Source organism: Ictalurus furcatus, chromosome 16 (genome assembly GCF_023375685.1).
Source record: "Ictalurus furcatus strain D&B chromosome 16, Billie_1.0, whole genome shotgun sequence".
Classification (NCBI taxonomy): domain Eukaryota; kingdom Metazoa; phylum Chordata; class Actinopteri; order Siluriformes; family Ictaluridae; genus Ictalurus; species Ictalurus furcatus.
Window position 1 is genome coordinate 22,045,095 of NC_071270.1, and position 20,711 is coordinate 22,065,805.

General features: G+C 37.6%; 2 protein-coding genes across 13 annotated transcripts in view; one reads left to right on the forward strand and one right to left on the reverse strand.

Moving 5' to 3' along the window:
• Positions 1-8,856, reverse strand: part of dmtn (dematin actin binding protein) — a 35,761-nt gene extending 26,905 nt beyond the window's left edge. For 5 of the 12 annotated variants that reach the window (XM_053646097.1, XM_053646101.1, XM_053646100.1 and 2 more), the window contains exon 1: positions 8,740-8,856. The gene's annotated coding sequence lies outside the window, so the exon portion shown is untranslated. Of the gene's footprint in view, positions 1-791; positions 2,060-8,739 lie in introns of those variants that run through there. The other 7 variants (XM_053646098.1, XM_053646090.1, XM_053646094.1 and 4 more) reach the window with 2 other exon arrangements.
• Positions 8,857-13,266: 4,410 nt separating this feature from the next.
• On the forward strand, positions 13,267-19,534 carry pbdc1 (polysaccharide biosynthesis domain containing 1). The gene is made up of 6 exons (XM_053645218.1): positions 13,267-13,331; positions 14,752-14,817; positions 14,939-14,998; positions 15,404-15,544; positions 16,779-16,890; positions 19,044-19,534. Exons 1-6 carry the CDS (start codon positions 13,302-13,304, stop codon positions 19,160-19,162), a joined length of 528 nt encoding a protein of 175 aa, XP_053501193.1. The 5' UTR covers positions 13,267-13,301; the 3' UTR covers positions 19,163-19,534.
• The last annotated feature ends 1,177 nt before the right edge of the window (positions 19,535-20,711 follow it).

The window sequence follows — 20,711 nt, forward strand, 5'->3', positions numbered from 1 at the left end:
GCATTTTAAAATGAATTACCGTACGTTTGTCTGGCTGTAGAAGCTGAAAGGAAAGGCTGCTTTGAGAAAGCTGTACTGGGCGTTGATGAAAAAGAAAAAACAGCATGGTCTAAATAAAAGAAGTTTTAAGTAAATAATAAGATATAATACTAAACCTAATACTAGTTTGGACTACTGTTCACAGAGTCTTTCCAAAACCAAATAAAAGCATCCTAACGTGTAAAATAACTGCTGAACATCTCAGACAGTGAGCCATCAACACTCAGAAGTTTTAAAAAGAACCCAAATATATATTTATTTAACACTACATTCAGCATTTGCTTTTTAATTCATTTTGTTTGCTTTTGTACATGTTGTTTACATAATTATTAATATAATTATTTTTTATTACATTGTAACAAGGCTAGTCATGCTACGTAGCGATACATTCATTTGCATTTTATTTTATCCCCTCCCCTCCCCTATAGTTTTCCATGTATTGCATTTCGTTTGTATCTCTTAACTCTCTTATCTCTTAATTTTTTTAAACTTAAGCTTATTTTCCTCTTACGTCATATTTGATAAAAATGCTCTGATGTTTTAATACATGTTAAATACTTTATAATCTGTTCCGGTAACGATCAGTCTCATTTCAGTGAGCCATTTTTGACTTTACCACAGGGTTAGTCATGCTACTAATCTGTCTCGGCCAGGCTGAGTTGCTGAAACACAGAGCGTGATTACAGTGGAAGAACACCAGCGGAGGAGAAACGATAGAAATTAGTAAGAAAGGAAATAAATGCACAACAAACCCACGAGACTCGGCTTTCCACGCTGGCGAGGAAATCCTACACTGACAGGCGTACACTTCCTCTCATCCTGCTCTTCTGCTCCACGGCCTCACACTTTTCTGTCTTTTTTCTCCAAGCTACTTCACCTCTATGTATCTCCTTCCATGTAATTATATATATATAATATATATATTTCTTGCTACTCTGTTTTCCACTGCTCCGGTCTATCTTTCTCCTTCTTCTTCTTCTCTCTCTCTCTCTCTCTCTCTCTCTCTCTGACTCCACCCCTCTTCTCTCTCCACCCTAACTGTAATTCTTTATCTCAGAGCAGCATGAGAAGCCAACGCCCAATCAGGCCCTTTGGTGCCGTTTCCACAGCAACGATCCCTCTCCGCTCCATCGTGGTTAAAGTCCTCTGATGCTCTGTTCTGTACTGTTACACACACACACACACAGTGCACTAACAAGAGTTGTGTTATATTTCATCACTTAAAAACACTAATCCAACATCTTCCTCAGTCATGAACTGAGTAATGAATCCTGGCATAAAACTAAAATCTACCTGTACACGCACCGCTCCCGTCATCTGTAATCAGTCAGTAACATGTTTGCCCCGGACCCACAGTGTTAATAGTTTTTTTTGCCTCTCAGGGTTGGGCAGAATGAAAGCATGATATTGACAATGCACTAAAGTACAGCATGATGTGCTTTTCTGAGAAAATCACAGATATTATCTATACTTTCGCGCTGGACGGTTCCGCTCTGACTCACACGGGGCCTCCGATCTGAATAGAAGCGCAAATCTTTGGCAGGAGCATTTACATAAGAAATGTAGTGTTTATGAAAATAGTTAATTTGTTTAAAAAAACAACAACAACAAAAATTCATATTCTATGGATACTCCTGAGTTTGTGTAAATTTACATAGATGGAGACTCACTAAAGTGAACTTTTGAAAGATTGTGAAAGATTCGATTCATATGGGTTATACTGACAAGTTTGAATCGATAATTTCTTTCACTTACGCACAAATTTCATGACAATTTGGTGATACTCGGTTGTTTCATATTAATGACAAATAAAACTAGCCATTTAATTCGGATAAACGTAATGGTGCCCTATAAAAGTAGAAAGAGATTTTGTGGGAATCATTAAATGTACATCAGCTGCGTTACGAGTATTTATTAATATACACTTTATGGCCAAATGTTTGTGGACACCTGACCATCACATTCACATGTGCATGCTGAACAGCCCCTTCTGGAGCTAGTCCCCTTTTGTTGTTATAAAAGGGTATAAAAGAGTGGTAGCTCAGTGGTTAAGTTGTTGGTTTACTGCTCAGAAGGTCGTGAGATCAAACCCCAGTACTGCCAAGTGGCCACTGTTAGGCTCTTAACCCTCAACTGCTCAGATGTCTAAATGAGATAAATGTCTCTCTGGATAAGATAAGAGTGTTTGCCAAATGTCATAAATATAAAAGTTATAATAACCCTCACTCTTCTGGGAAGGCTTTCAACTAGCTTTTGGAGTGTGGCTGTGGGGATTTATGATCATGCAGCTATAAGGGCATTAGTGAAGTCAGGCAATGATGTTGGGTGAGGAGGTCTGGGGTGCAGTCAGTGTTCCAGTTCATCCCAAAAGTGTTCAGTGGTGGTGATGTCAGGGTTCTGTACAGGACACTCAAGTTCTTCCACTTCAACCTTGGCAAACCATGTCTTCATAGACCTGACTTTTTTGCAAAGCTGGAACAGGTTTGAGTCTCTCAGATTCAGTGAAGGGAAATCTTAATGCCACAGCGTACAAACACAATTAATTTGTGAGGAAACAGCTTGTGGGGGAAAACCACATATGGATGTGATGGTCAGGTGTCTACAAACATTTGGCCATAAACAGTAGTATGCACATGAGTATGGAGAAAATTACTGAAACTTTTGTAAGTCTGGTGGGAATATTTATTTCAGCTTGGCCGATGAGAACACTGACATATTACTAAAGAATCAATAAATGAGGCATATTATTTAATAAATTCCCCCTCTCAGCATGCATCATAGATCTCAGCATGAACAGCTCTGCGTCCGTGTTTTTCTGTTTTTGTTTAGAACATCTTATGCGTTTGTTTTGATTCATGTCTCTGCCCCGTCTCGTCATCGTCGTAATTATGTGCACCTGTTTAATCTGTGTAATCGTTCCTGATTAGTTTGTCCATTTCAGCCTTTCTGTTTCTCTGTCTCATTGCGAAGTCTTGTCAAGCGCATCGTGTGTTATTCGCTAGTTCGTGTCTAGACTTCCTGGTTTTGATCTCCAGTTGTGTTATTGTTTGGGATCATGGATTACCGCGTACTTGCGTCCTGTTTCTCCTCAACTACACACGTTAACAATAAAGGGCTACTAAGGAAACCACTGATGTCGAGTCGGAGAGCATTCCCCTTCCAACATCATAGCTTAGAATCGGTTCCATTAAACTTAGACATTTGAATCGGGACACTTTATTAAACCTATGCATGTGTTTCACGTTCAACTGAACGTATTATCTGCTGATTGCTTGCAGAACTATACAGTCTCTTATCAAATGCAATCTCATTAACTAACTTAGTACACTCCTCTGTGTTATGATTTATAATCCATGAATTATAATTTAAGCCAGCAAGAAAAAAAAAAATGTTTATGGATTTATATTAGTGAAGAATAGTGGAGGAAAATAATGTATTCGTGTTTGATCCTCCTCCATGCCATTGTTAGTCTATTTTGATGTTTTTCATGGCTTTTATATAAAACAATGGCTTTGCAGAACAGTTTGTCCCTCAAGAGAAATCCTGTGTCTCAAGACAAACACACACACACACATACACGCGCGCGCACGCGCACACACACACACACACACGCACACACGCACACACGCAACTCTGCACTCTCACTTTTCATTTCACTAAGAGGTCCTCTGCGAATCCCTTCTGAGCTTTTCTGCAACATCATGGCACCTACTGGAGTAAATTTAAATTAGCTTTTAAATCATGTTGATAATCTGTAGTGCCAATTATTACAGTACTGTGTGTTGAATATCTCATTATCTGCAGTTTATATTTAACGTTGTATCTGCTGTTTAATCTGTTGTTGGATAACACACGTGATGCGCAACGTATCAAGTGCATAACACCTCACACAAACAAATCGAAATTTTAATCAGCTGTATTCTGGTTGCATCACACTTCTCTCCTCACTCAGAGAGTATCACACACACACACACACACACACACACACACACACACTAAAAGGCATCAGTTTAAATCCTCAGGGGATGCTAGTAGGCGCCCCTTTCTCTTTAGCTCTTAATCTCTAATTTCCACTTCCTAAGCCTGGAATCCGTTTGGGATACATTTCCATCAGGACTGTTTATATTGATCAGCAGTGAGATGAAGGGAAGAGAGATTGAGGGTTTTAAACTTCTAAACGTCACATCTGGATTGCTATAAAACCTTACAAAAGCGGCCTGCAGCGATGGGACAGCGGTGAAAATTACAGGACGGCTAAAAGCTGCTCAGACAGTGAGCAGCGAGACTGACTAATGGATCCGTACGATCAGATTAGGCTCACTGATTACATCACTAATGCACTGCAGCTCCTTTTGAAGTACAGCGGCGAAGCGCGTGTGAATGGTGAATGTGAGGATTAGTAGAGAATGAGTGCATCTGGTCTTACGGGCTAGGTATTACGGGACGGTGGAGACTCAGTGGTTAAGGCTCTGGGCTCAGAAGGTTGTGACGTCAAGCCCCAGGACCACCAAACCGGCACTGTGTCCTTGAGCAAAACCCTTAGCCTTCTCTTCTCCAGGGGCACCAAACAAGAAGTGACATTGAATAGGAACACATGTAGGTACAACTGTTCATTCATGCCATTATCTAATCAGCCAATCAAGTGCCAGCAGTGCAATGCATAAGATCATGCAGATGCAGATCAAGAGCTTTAATTCATGTTCACATTAAACATCAAAATGGGGAAACATGTGATCTCAGTGGCATGGTTGTTTGTGCTAGATGGGCTTTTTTTTTTTGAGTATTTCAGAAACTGGTAAACTCCTGGGATTTTCACACACATAATCTCTTGAGTTTATAAAGAATGGTGCGAAAAACAAAAAAACATCCAGTGAGCAGCAGTTCTGCAGGCAGAAACACCTTGCTGATGAAAGAGGTCAGAGGAGAATGGCTAGACTGGTTTGAGCTGACAGGAAGACTACGGTATCCAAGGTAACTACTCTTTACAACCATGGTGAGCAGAAAAGCATCTCAGAATGCACTTTACGTTAAACCTCGAAGCAGATCAGCTACAACTGATATTGGTAATCCAAGGACAGAAGTCTGAGGCCAGAGTGGGCACTGGTATACTGAAACTGGACAGATTAGAAATAGACCAGTTGATGTTATTAGCCCGATAAAACAACTAATTGGACATTTATTCACGGCTGATTTTTAGCCAAGGCGAGGCAGCATCCAATCCCAACATAGAACTGTTTTGTGTCAGTTCATTAGTTTATCAGTGTAGGTGTGCTAGAAAAAGAAAATCACCAATATGTGCTAGACTCTGGGCAAAAAGACCTCTGCCATCTTTTACTAACTGCATAAACAAAAGGTGAGAACATCCACATTTGCTTGGCCAGATATTCATGGCACATCTAGATTTTGACCAGAGTGAAACTTTGAGGCTTTAGAAATGATAACGAATGTGGTTGCATTCCTAATATGGACTAAAAAGCATGCATATTTCAGGAGACCAGGGCCAGGATTTAAAATGGATTTCTTATCAATTTTAGATGGAGGCCCAATAAAGGATGATTATGGAAGTCTGGTCTCTGGTGCTCACTGGTAAAGCTCCAGAGATTAAAAGAAGGCAGTTGGGAAGATCTTCATCAGAGTGCTCATCAGGAATGTTAGGTCTCTGCCTGACCAATTCATAGCATTTATCTGGTGATCTTGGGAGAGCACAAATCTCTGGTCAGATTTCAGAACTGAGGTTATTGGAATGGATTTTTTCAGTCCTATAACAGGATGAACACAGCTAATGAACTGATTCAAATCATGAGTTGTTAAATAGATTTGTTAACTGGGTTTAGAGCAGAATTTTAAGTACACAGGACCTCAGACAGACAAACCTGTGAAACAGGAAATCCCAGAGGAAACGTACAAGAACACAAGGAGAACATGCAAAACTCCAACAGACAGTAACATAACTCAGGATCAAACCAGGGACCCTGGAGCTGTGAGGCGTCAACCATTTACACTGTACCACTGTGACTTCTTCACCGCGTTCCATCCACACACAAAGGTTAATTGTACAAAGAAGCAGACGTTTGCATAAGTATTCACCCTCTGTGGAAATACTTGAAAGAACCACCTTTGACAGTCATTACAGCTGCAACTTTTCATGAACCAGAACTATACAAACAGGGGTGAATACTTATGCAATGGCAAATTTATATATTATGGAGCATTTTGTGTCATGACATTTAATCCCAGTTAAGTCCAGTGTGAATCTCAAATTCAGTTCCAGGGCTAGGTGCTGTGGCTCTCTGGTCTCAACCTCAAAAAGGACAAATACACACTACCGATCAAAAGTTTAGACACACTCATTCTTTACTTTTTATTTTTTCCCCCCACATTTTAGAATAATAATAAAGTCATCAAAACTCTGGAGTAAAACAAATGGAACTATGGGGATTATGTTATGATAAAAAAATCCAAAATAAATCAAAATAATTTAGTATTTTAGCATCTTCAAAGTAGACAGCCTTTTTGCCTAGAATTTCCAGAAATGTATTCTTGGCGTTTTCTCAACTGATTTCTTGGGGAATTTCCCTGAGATGCTTTTTAAACAGTATTAAAGGAGTTCACACCGACGCCGGACTCTTATCACTGCTTTTACAGAATATTTCGCTCCGAGTCGTCCGTTTAAAAAAAAGATTTTTTGTAAATAAAATGTTAGTTTTCTAATAAAAGAAATGAATATGTTGGCACGATTATATTTTTGTCTACAACACCGATTTCACACATTTAATCACACACCTTCAGATCAAAAGGTTTTTAACATCATGGGAAACATTTCACTCGAGTGTCCACAAACTTTTGACTGGTAGCGTACATAGTGTATCAATTTTTATTATCTTATTTTTTTATAATACTTAACATTTTGCAGATTCTGCAAGGCATATGTAAACATAACTGTAGAGTGCCCTCCACTAATATTGGCACCCTTGGCAAACATGAGCAAAGAAGGCTGTGAAAATTTGTCTTTATTGTTTAACCTTTTGATCTTTTGTTTAAAAAAAATTACGAAAAATACTCTGCTGTCATGGATATCAAACAATAGCAAACAACACAGGTTTATATTAAAAAAAAAGAAGTCTTTGTTAAATATGGGTGTGCAACAATTATTGGCACCCCTATGGATTCATATGAGCAAAATATATTTGAAGTATATTCCCACTGATATTCTACATTTTTTACTACACCTTGGCGACTAGGAACAGGAAATTGTTCAACCATGACTTCCAGTTTCACACGGGTATTAATATGAGATAACACATAGGCCAAATTCCCTTAATCATTCATAACAATGAGTAAGAGCAATGAATATAGCACACAGAGAGGTAGTCATATGGAAAAGTACCTCATGCCCACGGTTAAATATGGTGGTGGCTCTTTAATGTTTTGAGGCTGTTTTTCTGCCAGAGGACCTGGACATTTTGTTAGGATACATGGCATCATGGACTCTATCAAATATCGACATATATTAAATGAAAATTTGACTGCCTCTGACAGAAAGTTTAAAATGGGCCGTGGTTGGATCTTCCAGCACGACAATGATGCAAAACATACATCAAAATCAACACAAAAATGGTTTACTGACCATAAAATCAAGGTCCTGCCATGGCCATCCCAGTCCCCTGACCTGAACCCCATAGAAAACCTGTGGGGTGAACTGAAGAGGAGAGTCCACCAGTGTGGACCTCGAAATGTGAAGGATCTGGAGAGATTCTGTATGGAGGAACGGTCTCAGATCCCTTGCCATGTATTCTCCAACCTCATCAGGCATTATAGGAGAAGACTCAGAGCTGTTATCTTCGCAAAGGGACGTATCACAAAGCATTAACTAAAAGGGTGCCAATAAATGTATTTAACAAATATGTGTATATATATTTTTTTATAAACCTGAGCTTTGTTCGCAAATGTTTGATATCCATGAGCGCAGAGTATTTTTGTGAATTTTTTAAACGAAAGATCAAAAGATTAAACAATCAAGACAAATTTTTCCCAGCCTTCTTTGCTCATATTTACCAAGGGTGCCAATATTAGTGAAGGCCATTGTATGTAAAGTACACATCAACCCAAAGATCAAGCATAACACAAAAACCATAGTATAAGAAAGTTTGCAAACAAATACATAACGAAGCCTGCATCAGCAGTTCCTTCAAGGAAACAGTAACTTCCTGTTGCTTTTTACAGGACAAACACAGCAGTGACGAGAGCGCGCACGGATACCAGCGGGCACGCGCTTCTGCAATTCATCGCTCCACATGCTCATCAGACCTAAATAACATTAACCAATTAGATTCATTAATAAGCAGATTAATACGTGAGCTTAACGACTCAATCAGGAGCACGAACAGGTATCTTAAAGGGAAGGGAAATGTAAACATTATGTAAAACAAAGTCAAATTGAGGACACCCAAGCAGATATTATAACAGCCTATAATATATAGCAGTATGGAAGAGCATTTATGGTTATTAGCAAACCTATAAAAAAAATGTGCTTTGGAATCATTTACTCACAATTTTTGTATCAGAAGAATTTTATCAGTAATTTTTCCACGGTTCTGAAACATGACGCTTGTCAACCTCTCTAAAGCCTATTTAGATATTATTTTTTATTTTATTGCGTTTTTTATGCATGAACAGCGCGGCACAAACCATGAGGCTTACCTCGTTTGATTTGAAAGAAGACCAAAAGAAAAAGAAAATCCTCCTTTTCTTCAAACTGCCCGAAGATGCAGCATTTTAAATGTCCGCCTGTGGATATCTCATGGCTCATATGAAGAAGAGGGAGGAGGAGGAGGAGGAGACACCAGGTAATGTTACTGAAAATAATAATAATAATACTAAAAAATACAAATAAAAACACACAGAGACCTGACTAATCGAATTTAATAGCGGATTTATCGTATATTATAAAACCGTATTATTTAAATAAACATAAATATTCCGATAACAAGCTAATATCACTAGTGGCTAACGCCTAGTAGCTAAGGTAACGGGTTCTGCCTGATGCGCGTGAGACGTAAACGCAGATATGTGATTGAATCATTCTGGTGCTGCGGGACTCGATTCGACCGAATCGATTCCTTTCAAACGACTCTTAGAAACGTTGTGGAAAATGTATATCTTTCTAGTACGTGTAATGTTTAGAATCTCTTAAGAATTCAGGATACTTGGCTTAATATACTTTGACAATATAAGTGCACTATTATTCGTTATGCCCGGCTTTGAATTTAACCGAGTAGCGCTGAATCGATTCACAGCTAGAATCCAAATGGTGTGTATTGAAGGTTTTTCCAATGGATTTCTATTCAAATATACATACGGAAGCAGTCCGAATATCAAAAAGGTAATGCACGTTTTTTTTTTTTTAAAGCCCCGTGTATTGTTTATAATCAGTTGCAATAGACTGAATCAGTTGGAATCAACTCAGCTGAAACATATCTGTATACATTTCTTAAATCACAGGCTCACTCCTGTTGTAGAGTCCCTGCTTCCATCTTATCTGATTTAACTAACCAGCTAATTAACAGCCTTTCCTGAGTCTACGTAGGTGTGTTAGAGCAAGGATGACACTAAAATGTGCAGGACAGGAGGTTTTCCAGGATCAGGATTGAGAACCTGTGTCTTAAATGTTAAACACATCACATGCCCTGATATTTGGTTTCTACAAATGTTCATGAAACAGAAATAAAAGTTGCCTGCCGCCTTGCAGTCTAGTACTGACACATGAGTTAATCCATCTATGTCCATAACCATAAAAAAACCCCAAAATTATTGTTCCCTGTGCTGAATACAACACATACGCTGTATAGTTAATAGCACTGGCCAGTCCATTAGTAGTAACTGCGTAATCCTGGTCAGGGCCGTGTTGGATCTGGCGAACAGCCCAGGAACACTTGGCATGAGGTGGGAATTCAACTGGATGGGATGCCAGTCCACTGGAAGGCACTGTGCACACATATTCACACACTAGTGGCGATAATAATAATAATAATAATAATAATAATAATCATCATCATCATCATCATCATCCATCTATTTTCCATACTGCTTATCCTACACTGAGTTGCAGGGGAATCTGGAGCTGATCCCAGGGAACAAAGGGCACAAGGTGGATGGGGTACCAACCCATCTCAGGGCACAATCGACACACATTCACACACCCATTTACACACTACGGACAATTTGGAAATTTCAATCAACCTACAACGCTTGTCTTTGGACTGGGGGAGGAAACGGGAGTACCTGGAGGAAACCCAGAAGTAGGATGAGGCAAACAGCAAACGTCCCAACTACACCTTTCCCCCATAATAATAATAATAATAATAATAATAATAATAATAATAATAATTCATAAATAAAATGAATGAACTAATAAATACATCATACATTAATCAGAATTAACAGATATGTAAGTCAAAAAATAAAGAATGAATAAAGATGAGAAATCTATAAACAAATCTACAAAAAGCATGCAGTAAAAACAAGCAGACATAAACAGTAACCATGCAGTAAGAAGGACACTGTATACATCGGCACAGGAAGTCAGAGTGAAAAGATGTTATGTGATTCTGTAGTGAAGGGATACATGCCCAGCATCTTAGGAGGCTGTGTTTCTATTTTGTTCCCTTTCTTTTGTTATGAAGGTGCTTCATATTTTCAGATTTTGGACTGAAAATGATGCCTCATAAATCATCACGATGTACATTAATAAAATGATCTTAAATTGAATAGTAATGAAATTACTTTGTCTGCATAGTATGACAGTCTGGAACAAATGTATTAAATAAACCATGACGATAAAAGAGCAAATATTCAATTACTAGTTTGCCTGTCAAAACAAATAAAAATAATTCACATTTATACACAAACTACATTTCCTACAGATGTCACTTGCAGTTTTAACTTGATTGCTGTGAAGTGGATGCTCAGGATAGAAAACACGGACAACACGGTGTACAAAATCTATCATACCTTCAAAACTGGATCAAACCAGTAAATAGAGCCATCACAGAAATCAGTAATTATCCCAGACAATAATGAGTATATAAATATCCAGTAGTTTTACAGAATAAAATCTGCACCCTTTACTGTTTTAAATTTATTTTAATACTTTAACTAAATGCTAGAAAAGTGGGATGATTGATATAATCCAGATGGTGTGGATGATATACTGTAACTTATTATACATTAGCTAAAGTAACGCAAGTGGAGAAATACCTGTATATCCTACCTATGTAGGATAATACCATGTTGTTAAACAGCCTTAACAATGACATGCATTCTTAAACAATTATCAAGTCTGTGACACAACAAAAACCATGGAAAACATCTGGTTAAAATAATCAAATGCAAACAACTGCAAAACGAAACACTGACCATCTGTTGGAAACACAGTTTAAGATACAGACTAAAATCAGTAATTGTTTTCAAATAGTGCTGGCTGTGTTTTAAATCAAAGCATTCATCTTCTCTAACTGCTTTATTCTGGTCAGGGTCACGATGGATCTGGATCCTATCCTGGGAACACTGGGCATGAGGCAGGAATGTATCCTGGGGGTAGGGGATGCCAATTCACTGCAGGACAATAAACGGTTGTTTTTCGTAGTAAATAGGCTAATGTGCGGTTAGTGTATGAGATTGTGATCTATGAATCATATTTATAAAGAACATGCATCCACATGCATAGCTAATTCCTGACTGTGGACCCCTGAAACACCAAGTACATGACCTTCTGGTTATATCTTATAGATAATACATACCTTTCTCACTTTGCTTCATTACAAAATCATTTCAATGTTAGATTTGTAAAACAGCTCTATTTCTCAGTGGTACATTGTGCTTGCGGTGCACAGATGGTTAACACAGACGGACCCATCTGTATTATCAACTGCTCATCAACTGGTGGCCTGCGGTCCGGATGTGGACACAACAAAGTATATCAGCAGACCGAACCAAGTACGAGAAAAAATACTGTAGCAGAGCCGATCACATTACAGGGGTGCTCAATCATTTTTTAAAAATGAATGAGCATGTTTTTTTTTTTTTTTTTTTTTTTTTTTTAGCAGATCCTCTGTTGTGGTTTATCCAATCACATGCATTTATGCAAATAATTTAGTTGAAGATAGCTCATCAGATCAGAGACTGGATATAAGACTAAAGACATTAAAATTTCACAGACTTTCACAGATAGATAGATTTTTTTCATTGTATTTAACCTTTCTGGTCTGATTAGTGAATTGATGACATGACGTCATGACGTAAAAAAATAAGCAGACAATGAAAACGACTAATGGACAGAGCAGCGTGTTTAGTTTACCTGCACAGAATTCAAAATCAGTCCATCCAGGATTTCTGTGAATTTGTGATCGCAGAAATGAACACAAAATCAAGCAAGCTCTGCGATATTTAGAGGAGCTTGCAATTTTTCTAAATTACCGCAAAATTTCTGCAGATTTGGGCCAAGTCACGCATCACGTGACATCATCACGATTCGCATTCAGCCAAAGCCCTCTTTGATTGATGTGTGTTGAACAGGAGTACAGCTAAAATGTCTCCTTTACCAACAAACATCACTTTAAAGACTGTGTGAAACAATTTCGTACAATTGCGGTTCTGTCAATTCAAGTAGATTTCACCAAAAAAACTCTGCAACTACCATCACAAATTTTGGAAAAAGCCGCATCAAAATCATGCATTTTTGGCCACAACAATCACAAAAAAAAAAAACACCTCAGCGAAATCCTATATGGACTGCAAAATGGATGCCTCATCTATTCAAAGTCAATAGTCAAAAGTGGTAATGTTAAACTCGACTACAAAACAAAACTTAACCACTCCTCCATAAGAAAAGATATTAGTGCTAAGACTACCCATAACCTTAATTTTTACCATTTGTAATTTTTCATACAAATTGTGCTGTGCGACTTTTCACAAGTGTGATGCTGGAATAAGAACGTATAAACATAAGCCTTGTTAGAATTGCTTTTGTGCATTTTTGGGAAACTTAACTGGGGAAAACTCATCAAAAATACAGTCTACTACTAACAAACAGCGTCTGAAAATACAGATTTTGATGAAAAGTGAAGACTTTTTGCACTCAGTGCTCGCTGCCTGCTCTGTGTAAAACCAGCTCCATCAGAGGACGGATAGAGCGACATTTTCCAGGCATCTGGCCCTTTAAGAGCCACGCGGTTTTATACATTTCCGGGTCAAAGGACATCAACATGGACACGGGAGAAGTCCTCGCGTCTCTGGTTTGAAACGATTTTTATTTTGTTTTCTTTAAGTAACAAAATAAAAACGCAGTATAAACGGATGGCACGATTTCGAAATAAAAAACAGATGCATGTTATTTATATTTCTATTAATAAAAATCAACATTTTTAGAAGCCATTTAAGTGTGTTAGATAACACATGGCGGAAACGTGGTCCAGCAGCTACGGATAGATGTGATGAAACAAAAACAAAACAAAACACAAAGCAAAATTATATTATCAGTATATCATTTCATCTTTGAGCTGATTCATGTTGAAAGAGTAGTATTAACTTCTAATTATATAATGACAGAGATCACTGAAGGAGTTGTCGGTCTTCATTCTTACTGTCATATATCTTCAGCCAAAACACATGATTAAAAAACAAAACGTATATTTAAATAAACCTTAGAATGCATAAAATGAATAAAACATGGTGAAATTATTATTATTAACATTCTGAGATATAAGGTTTTGAAAATGTGACAGCCTATCAACCTCATGATAGGAATTCTACCTGATAGCAAACTTTTATAAGTAATACCTAGTGGGGGAGGGGGAGGGGAAAATGTAGATGAAAAGAATTAATAGGACATTTTTTTTCCTGAATGGAAATAATTGATTGACTAAATTCCAAACAGTTCCTGGAGTTAATGAGATGACCAGTGTAGACTGTAATTAAAGGTTTTAAAGACACTGTATCCTGTAAAAGATTCAACCATGTCCAGAAACACAACAAAGATGCTTCATAAAGTGCATGTTAATGACCTCTACACGTGAAGAAAGTGATGATAAAACAATAATACACAGTACGCTCCACATGGCACACTTTTAGTGAATAATAATAATAATAATAATAAACTTTATTTTTTTTTAATTTTTTTTTTATAGAGCGCCTTCTCAAAGTACTCAAAATAAGCAGTACACAGAATTTTTTAAAAAATAACAGCAATAATAATAATAATAATAATAATAAAAGTAGACATCAGCAGTCAAATGCAAGTATAAAAAAGTAAGTCATAAGTTGAGCGTTAAAATTGTCAGAGGTCTGAGCTTCCCTAAGTTCAAGAGGATGAGAGTTCCAAAGGGAAGGAGCACAGACAGAAAAAGCCCTGTCACCCATACATTTTAAGCGGGTTAAGTTGGTGGTTGCTTGATTTCAAGGAGCGTTCAAGTATTTTTCATTAAAAACTAAACCTTATATACTACTTAATGTAATATAAAGTTGCATTTTAGTAAAAAGTGTTAATTTCGCCTATGTATGGAGACTTTTGGCACTGTGTATTGACACTTCAGTATGGAATAGGGAGTAGGATGTCATTTCAAACATCAAACAATGTCAGTATGAAAGGCTATTCAATAGATATTTGATATTGGTGGAATAATCGGCGTAATAGTTTCTCTGAATCCTTCTCCTCAGGGTGTGGAAGGAGCTGCAGCCGCGGCACATGCGCTCTCTCTCCCCGCCGAGGCCTACGGGAATGATGTCAGTCTCGTTTTCTTCTTATTATTAAATATTAATTTCAAGTGTACACTTTACTAATGGACCAACTTTAAGTACACTGATTTTTTAAATGATTTTTTAAAAAATGTTTTCACACACCCAGGCTCAGTTGGAGGTGATGTGGGCGATGAAGGCCTACAATCATGCAGAAGTTTACTTCAATGTAAGTGATTTAGGAGATTTTTTTAGGCTTAGACAGAATGTGACTTTCTTGCTTGAACACACATTTGTTTATTACTAGGTGTCCTTCCTAAGAGAAGGGAAATGAGCAATGCAGTGATGAGGAAATGTGAATAGTTACACTTGATGCTGCAAGGGTTTAAAGTCTCGTTCATAGGAATGTCGAGTAAATGAAAGTGGCGTTTATACATTGTTCTGCTAAAGGTTCGGTGTGATTTCCACTTTAAACAATGTGTTAGCAGTTTCCCGTCACACTGCCACTGCACTGTCTCTCAGTGTTTAATGTCCTCTTTGAAAATAGGAAGCTATAAGCAGATACTGTAAAATTCTGAAGTTGCATGCTCTAACCGCATTTCCGTGTGATGACTTGAAATGTCGTCTTTCGCAGCTCATTTCTTCTGTGGACCCGAAATTTCTGAAACTCACAAAAACAGACGACTTGATCTATTCCAAGTTTAGGGAAGACTTTCCAGACTTTGATCTCAAGATTCTGGATCCAGAACTGCTCAAGTCAGCAGAAGCGAAAGAGGTTTGTTAGGACTTTTGCACACAATTTAAAACAAATGCACAAACACGTTCTACCCTATCACTAACATCAAATCCATAAATGTCCCAAAATATTATTGGATATCATAATGACCAAAAATTTGTACGCCTACGACTCCACATGCCATCCTCAAGTCCAAAAAGACTTCACTGTTTATTTAAGATTCAGTATTTATGCAGTAAAACTTCTCTTATGCTACATTCACACGTTCAGCGACTCGTAGAGACAAAGCGACCGGAGAGCGTTCATTTTCAGTGAGAGCCGGCGACATGAGTGACAGCGTCTAGATGTGGGCGTGTTCAGTAACGCAACAAAGTTGAGAAAAGTTTAACTTTATGCAAAGTTGGAGTGCGTTACTGTCTGTAGACAGTAACGCACGTGATCTGTAATCCGCCATGCTACCTGCGAGTCCGAATAGTTTTGTGGACCCAGGCAGTCCTGCGCATGTGCTTTCGCTGCAGATTGAGATGAACACTGCTCCTTCATCTCGTAGGATATGATGCACATATACGCTTGTGAATTTTACCTACAAACGCTCTCCCTCCAGAATGTTTCATTTTAACGGCAAGAAAACTGGTTCGTTGTCGAAGTGGAAAGTGGAATGCTAGCTGCACCACCCACTGATAAATATTACTATGGCAACCAGTAGTACAGTAGGAACGCCTCCTGGTGACTTGCAGCTTTTAAATCGCTGTATGTCTGAACGCACCTTTACACGTACACTTTCTTTAAAAAGCTGCCCCAGAAATACACATTTTACACAAGCCTTAAAATGGCAGTAGAGATGCAAGAATTCCTCTTTGCTTACATTCTTGCTCCTTGCTTATTATTGGCGATGCTTGGCGAGACGGTTCACTGGTAATGCAATTTGAGCAGCTCTGTTATGTAGTTTTGCATCTGATTTTTTTTAGCAGTTGTTGACATAGTATACAGAAAATCCTGTTAACTAGCATATTGTAATATTGTATTTTCACAAGCGATAAAAAGGATACTTTTCTTTCCCCCACAGAAAAGCAGTTGTTACTATGAATTAAATGTGCAAAGGTTTTTAAATGTAATATTTGCTGGGGTGGCACATAAAAGATGCGTGCCTGAGGGTGTTCAGGTGATTTTTGAAATGTTTAGTAGTTAGTGAGTTAGAGGAACCGGACGTGTCTGCTTCTGAAGAATGACTTGAAGTCCTCTTGCTTTATCAGTCACTATTTTTCTGTTGCAGAAATGGAGGCCTTTTTGTAACCACTTTGAAGGCCTGGTTGAAGACTTTAACTACGGTACGTTACTGCGTCTGGACTGCGAGAAGGACTACACAGAGGAGAACACGATATTCGGTATGTTACCATAAAACACCCTGTTTTATTATCATTCGTTTAAATGTGATGCACTCTGAAACGCATTGATTGGTTTGCACCTGAGCATAAAGCTTACATGGCTGTTAACTGAGAAAATCATTCACTTAGATGCATAATATTGTTGACAAATGTTTTAATTACTGGTTATGTTTCAAAAAGTCATAGCAGAGTAGCAGGATGTGTCTGTTTAAGGCACAAGACGGCGCCGCTTAGCTACCATTTCTAATGTCGGCAGCCTGTTGCAACAGAAGCCAGTTTGGTGTTAAATTGGGCGTCACTGTTTACGGTCAGATAAGACAAGGCGAAAGAACTTGTGAAATGTTTACTTCAAATAGGTATTTATAAATGTGATATTAATAATACACCAGTAATACAGCTTGGGCATCCCTCACCAAATCACATATTTTATTGATTTTTGTAGTGAAAAGAAGTAAACACAAGCTCTGAAGCAAAGTATTTAATATTTAAAATATTACTGCAGAGTTACTTTTTATTTGATGAACTTTGATGAAAAATGTGTAAAAGTTTGGACACCCTACTAAGTCAATACTTAGTAACACTCCTATGGCAAATGGCAAATATCACAACTTGCAAAAGCTTGTTGTAGCCAGCAGGTGTTTGGTTTCAGAGACGTTCTTGGAATATCATACATATACAGCATGTTTAAGATCCACCCACATTTTTCAATGATGTTCAGGTTAGGCGACTGTGAGGGCCATTCCAAAAGCTTCAGCTTTTGTTTCATGAAGTCGTTCATGGTGCATTTTGAGATTTCTTTTGGATCATTGTCTTATTGTTGAATCCGGTCTCTCTACAGCTTCCGTTTCTTGACTGACTGTGTCATGTTTGCATTCAGAATTTGCTGATACTTTCTGGAATCCATTCTTCCATCTACTTGTGCAATGTTTTCTGTGCCACTGACTGCCACACAATCCCAAAGCATAATTGATCCACTCGCATACTTAACAGTTGGCAAGGTGTTCTTTTCATCAAATGCTGTTACTTTTTTCCTCTAAACATACCTTTCATGATTGTGACCACAGCACTTTTTTTTCCCGAAATGCCTTTCGCTTATCTAGATCTTGTTTTGCGTACATTAGACATTCACTTTTGTGATGAAGTCACAGGTAAGGCTGTCTTCTGATGACTCTCCTATGCAGATCACGTTTGTGCAAGCACTGCTGCAGAGTAGAATGGTGCACACCACCCCTCTGTCAAATAAATCTTCCTCCAGACCCTTAGTGTCATTTTGGGGGTTTTGCGTTGCCTTTCAGGCTAGCATATGACCAGCTCTATCTGAGAGGTTTGTTTTGATCTTCCAGATCTTCTACAATTCTGTATAACTGCATTTCCTGATGACATTTCAGACAGTGGAATGTGGAAGCATTTTGATATATTTTTTAGAACCTTCCTCTGCTTTGTAGGCAGAAAGTTTGTGTGTAGCTGTGGCTCAGGTGGTAGAGCGGGTTGTCCACTAATCGTAGGGTTGGCGGTTCAATGCCCGGCCTACGTGCCGAAATGTCCTTGGGCTATCACTGAACCTCAAATTGCTCTCGATGGCAAGCTAGCACCTTGAATGGCAGCTCTGCTACCTGTGTGAGTGAGTGTGTGTGTGTGTGTGTGTGAATGAATGGGTGAATGAGAACCAGTGTAAAATGCTTTGTAAAAGAAAAAAAAAAAACACTATATAAGTGTAGACCATTTACCAAGGTTTGAAATGGCAGAGAATTTATTATGCTCTGGAATCAGCTGACAATTCCTAATGACAGTTCTTGGCCTGAGTAACGAATCCTAATGAGTCAGTTAAGCCCAAATAATTTCCTAATTAAGTTCTCAAACTTTATAACTAGAAGAGTGTCCTTCAAAACTTTTGAACATGCCATAATTACTTTTTACAAAAAATAATTAAAATCTTTTTATGTTTATCAAATTTAACATAGCAGACATTTATTTAAAAAAAAAGAGGTTGTGTTCATTCCTTTTCATTAAAACAAACAAACAAACAAAAAAAAAACATCAACATATGTGATTTGGCTAAGGGTGCTTATGCTACTGCTGTCACTCAATAAGAAGATTGTTTTAGTGAAGAGTAATGGAATCTAACATATCTAGTTGTATTTGTGCTGTTTCAGCCACCAGAATCCAGTTCTTTGCCATTGAGATTGCGAGAAACCGAGAAGGTTACAACAATGTGGTGCACAACACCAGTGTGAAGGCGAAACAGCCTTCGAAGACGAAAGAGCAGAGTTAACGCCTACAGCATCACACTTCAGTGGCCTTGTTTTAATATTTTAGGTCTTGTTTATGTTGCTAGCCTAACATTCTTACTATCCACATGATTCCCTTCACAAATGGAAAAAGTACTATTTTCAGGCACAGGTGGAGAGAAACTGAAACTAAACCCCTCAGTACAAGTATTTAAAACACATTGGATGTCTGTAATTAAAATGTTTTCAGTGTGTTAATGTATTTTGTTTCTGTTTTGCTTCTGTCTTTTCTTTATAATGATTAAACCCCCAAACAGGGTCTCAGTATTTCATATTTTTTGCTAGACTTTTGTTTTATTTCATGAGATGCATTTACATGGTAAATGTATATTAAAGTGAGAAATGTGTCCAGTTTCTTTATAGTTTGGAGTTAGTTATATCTGCAGTCATACAGTAGCTTGCAACCTGTCGTTAAACTGGCAGGTTTTTGTGAAAAACCTCAACTAAAATAAGTCACGACGGAACCCTTTTCACCTTTACTGCGAAATTTGAACGTAAATATCAATGACAAACACCCAGACATGTTTTTTTTTGGGGGGGGAAAAAAAACAAAACAGAAAGCTTCCAATACTCAGCTCATATAAGTGTGCACACCCTTTTACAACCCCAATTCCGAAGAAATTGGGACAGTATGGAAAATGCTAAAAAAACAAAAAAAAACAAAGAGCATTGATTTGTAAATGTATTTTGACTTGTATTTAAACAAACAAACAAAAACAAAAAAAAACGTATAAAGACAAGGTATTTGATGTTTAACCTAATCAACTGCATAGTTTTCTGAAGATTAACAGTAATTTTGAAATTGATGCATGCAACAGGTTCCAAAAAAGTTGAGATAATTTGAAATAAGAAGGTGATGTAAAATCACTAATCATAGTGTAGGGAAATTTAGCTATTTAGATTAAGTTGTTGCATTCTCAACCATTATATGTGACTAAAGTTTAGATATTTAGATCAAGTTACCTGTATTCTCCACCATTATGTAAGAGAGACTACAGATCAGCTTGGAAGGGGAAATTTGGCTGATTTACTATTTCTGATCTATTTCTAACTATTCGTCCAGCAGACTCCGATAGATTCCTGCTCTTTAAATAAAACTGGACCTTCACTCACACCTGATTGTCATCCCCCTAATTGAAAACACCTAACTCTAATTTCACCTTCAAATTAACTTAATCCTAGAGGTTCACATACTTTTGCCACTCACTGATATGTAATATTGAATCATTTTCCTCAAGTAAATAATGAAGTATAATATTTTTGTCTAATTTGTTTAATTGGGTTCTCTTTTTCTACTGTTAGGACTTGTGTGAAATATTTATGCAGAAATATAGAAAATTCTACACAAACTTTCAAGCACCACTGTAAATATTAGCTTAGAGGTGTGCACGCTTATTGTACTTTTTTTTTTCTTTTCATTTTGTGCTAAAATATTTCTTATTGTTTTTCACATTAATGAATAGGTTCAAATTTCATAATAAAAGGTAGAAAAGGTTCTGACATGATTTATCTTTTTTTACATCACAAAAACCT

Excerpts from the sequence above, each read along its gene's own strand:
- pbdc1 (XM_053645218.1), top strand. The coding sequence starts at position 13,302 with ATGGACACGGGAGAAGTCCTCGCGTCTCTG. Across the intron at positions 14,818-14,938 it reads CCGAGGCCTACGGGAATGAT|GCTCAGTTGGAGGTGATGTG; the intron begins GTCAGTCTCGTT and ends TCACACACCCAG. Across the intron at positions 14,999-15,403 it reads ATGCAGAAGTTTACTTCAAT|CTCATTTCTTCTGTGGACCC; the intron begins GTAAGTGATTTA and ends CGTCTTTCGCAG.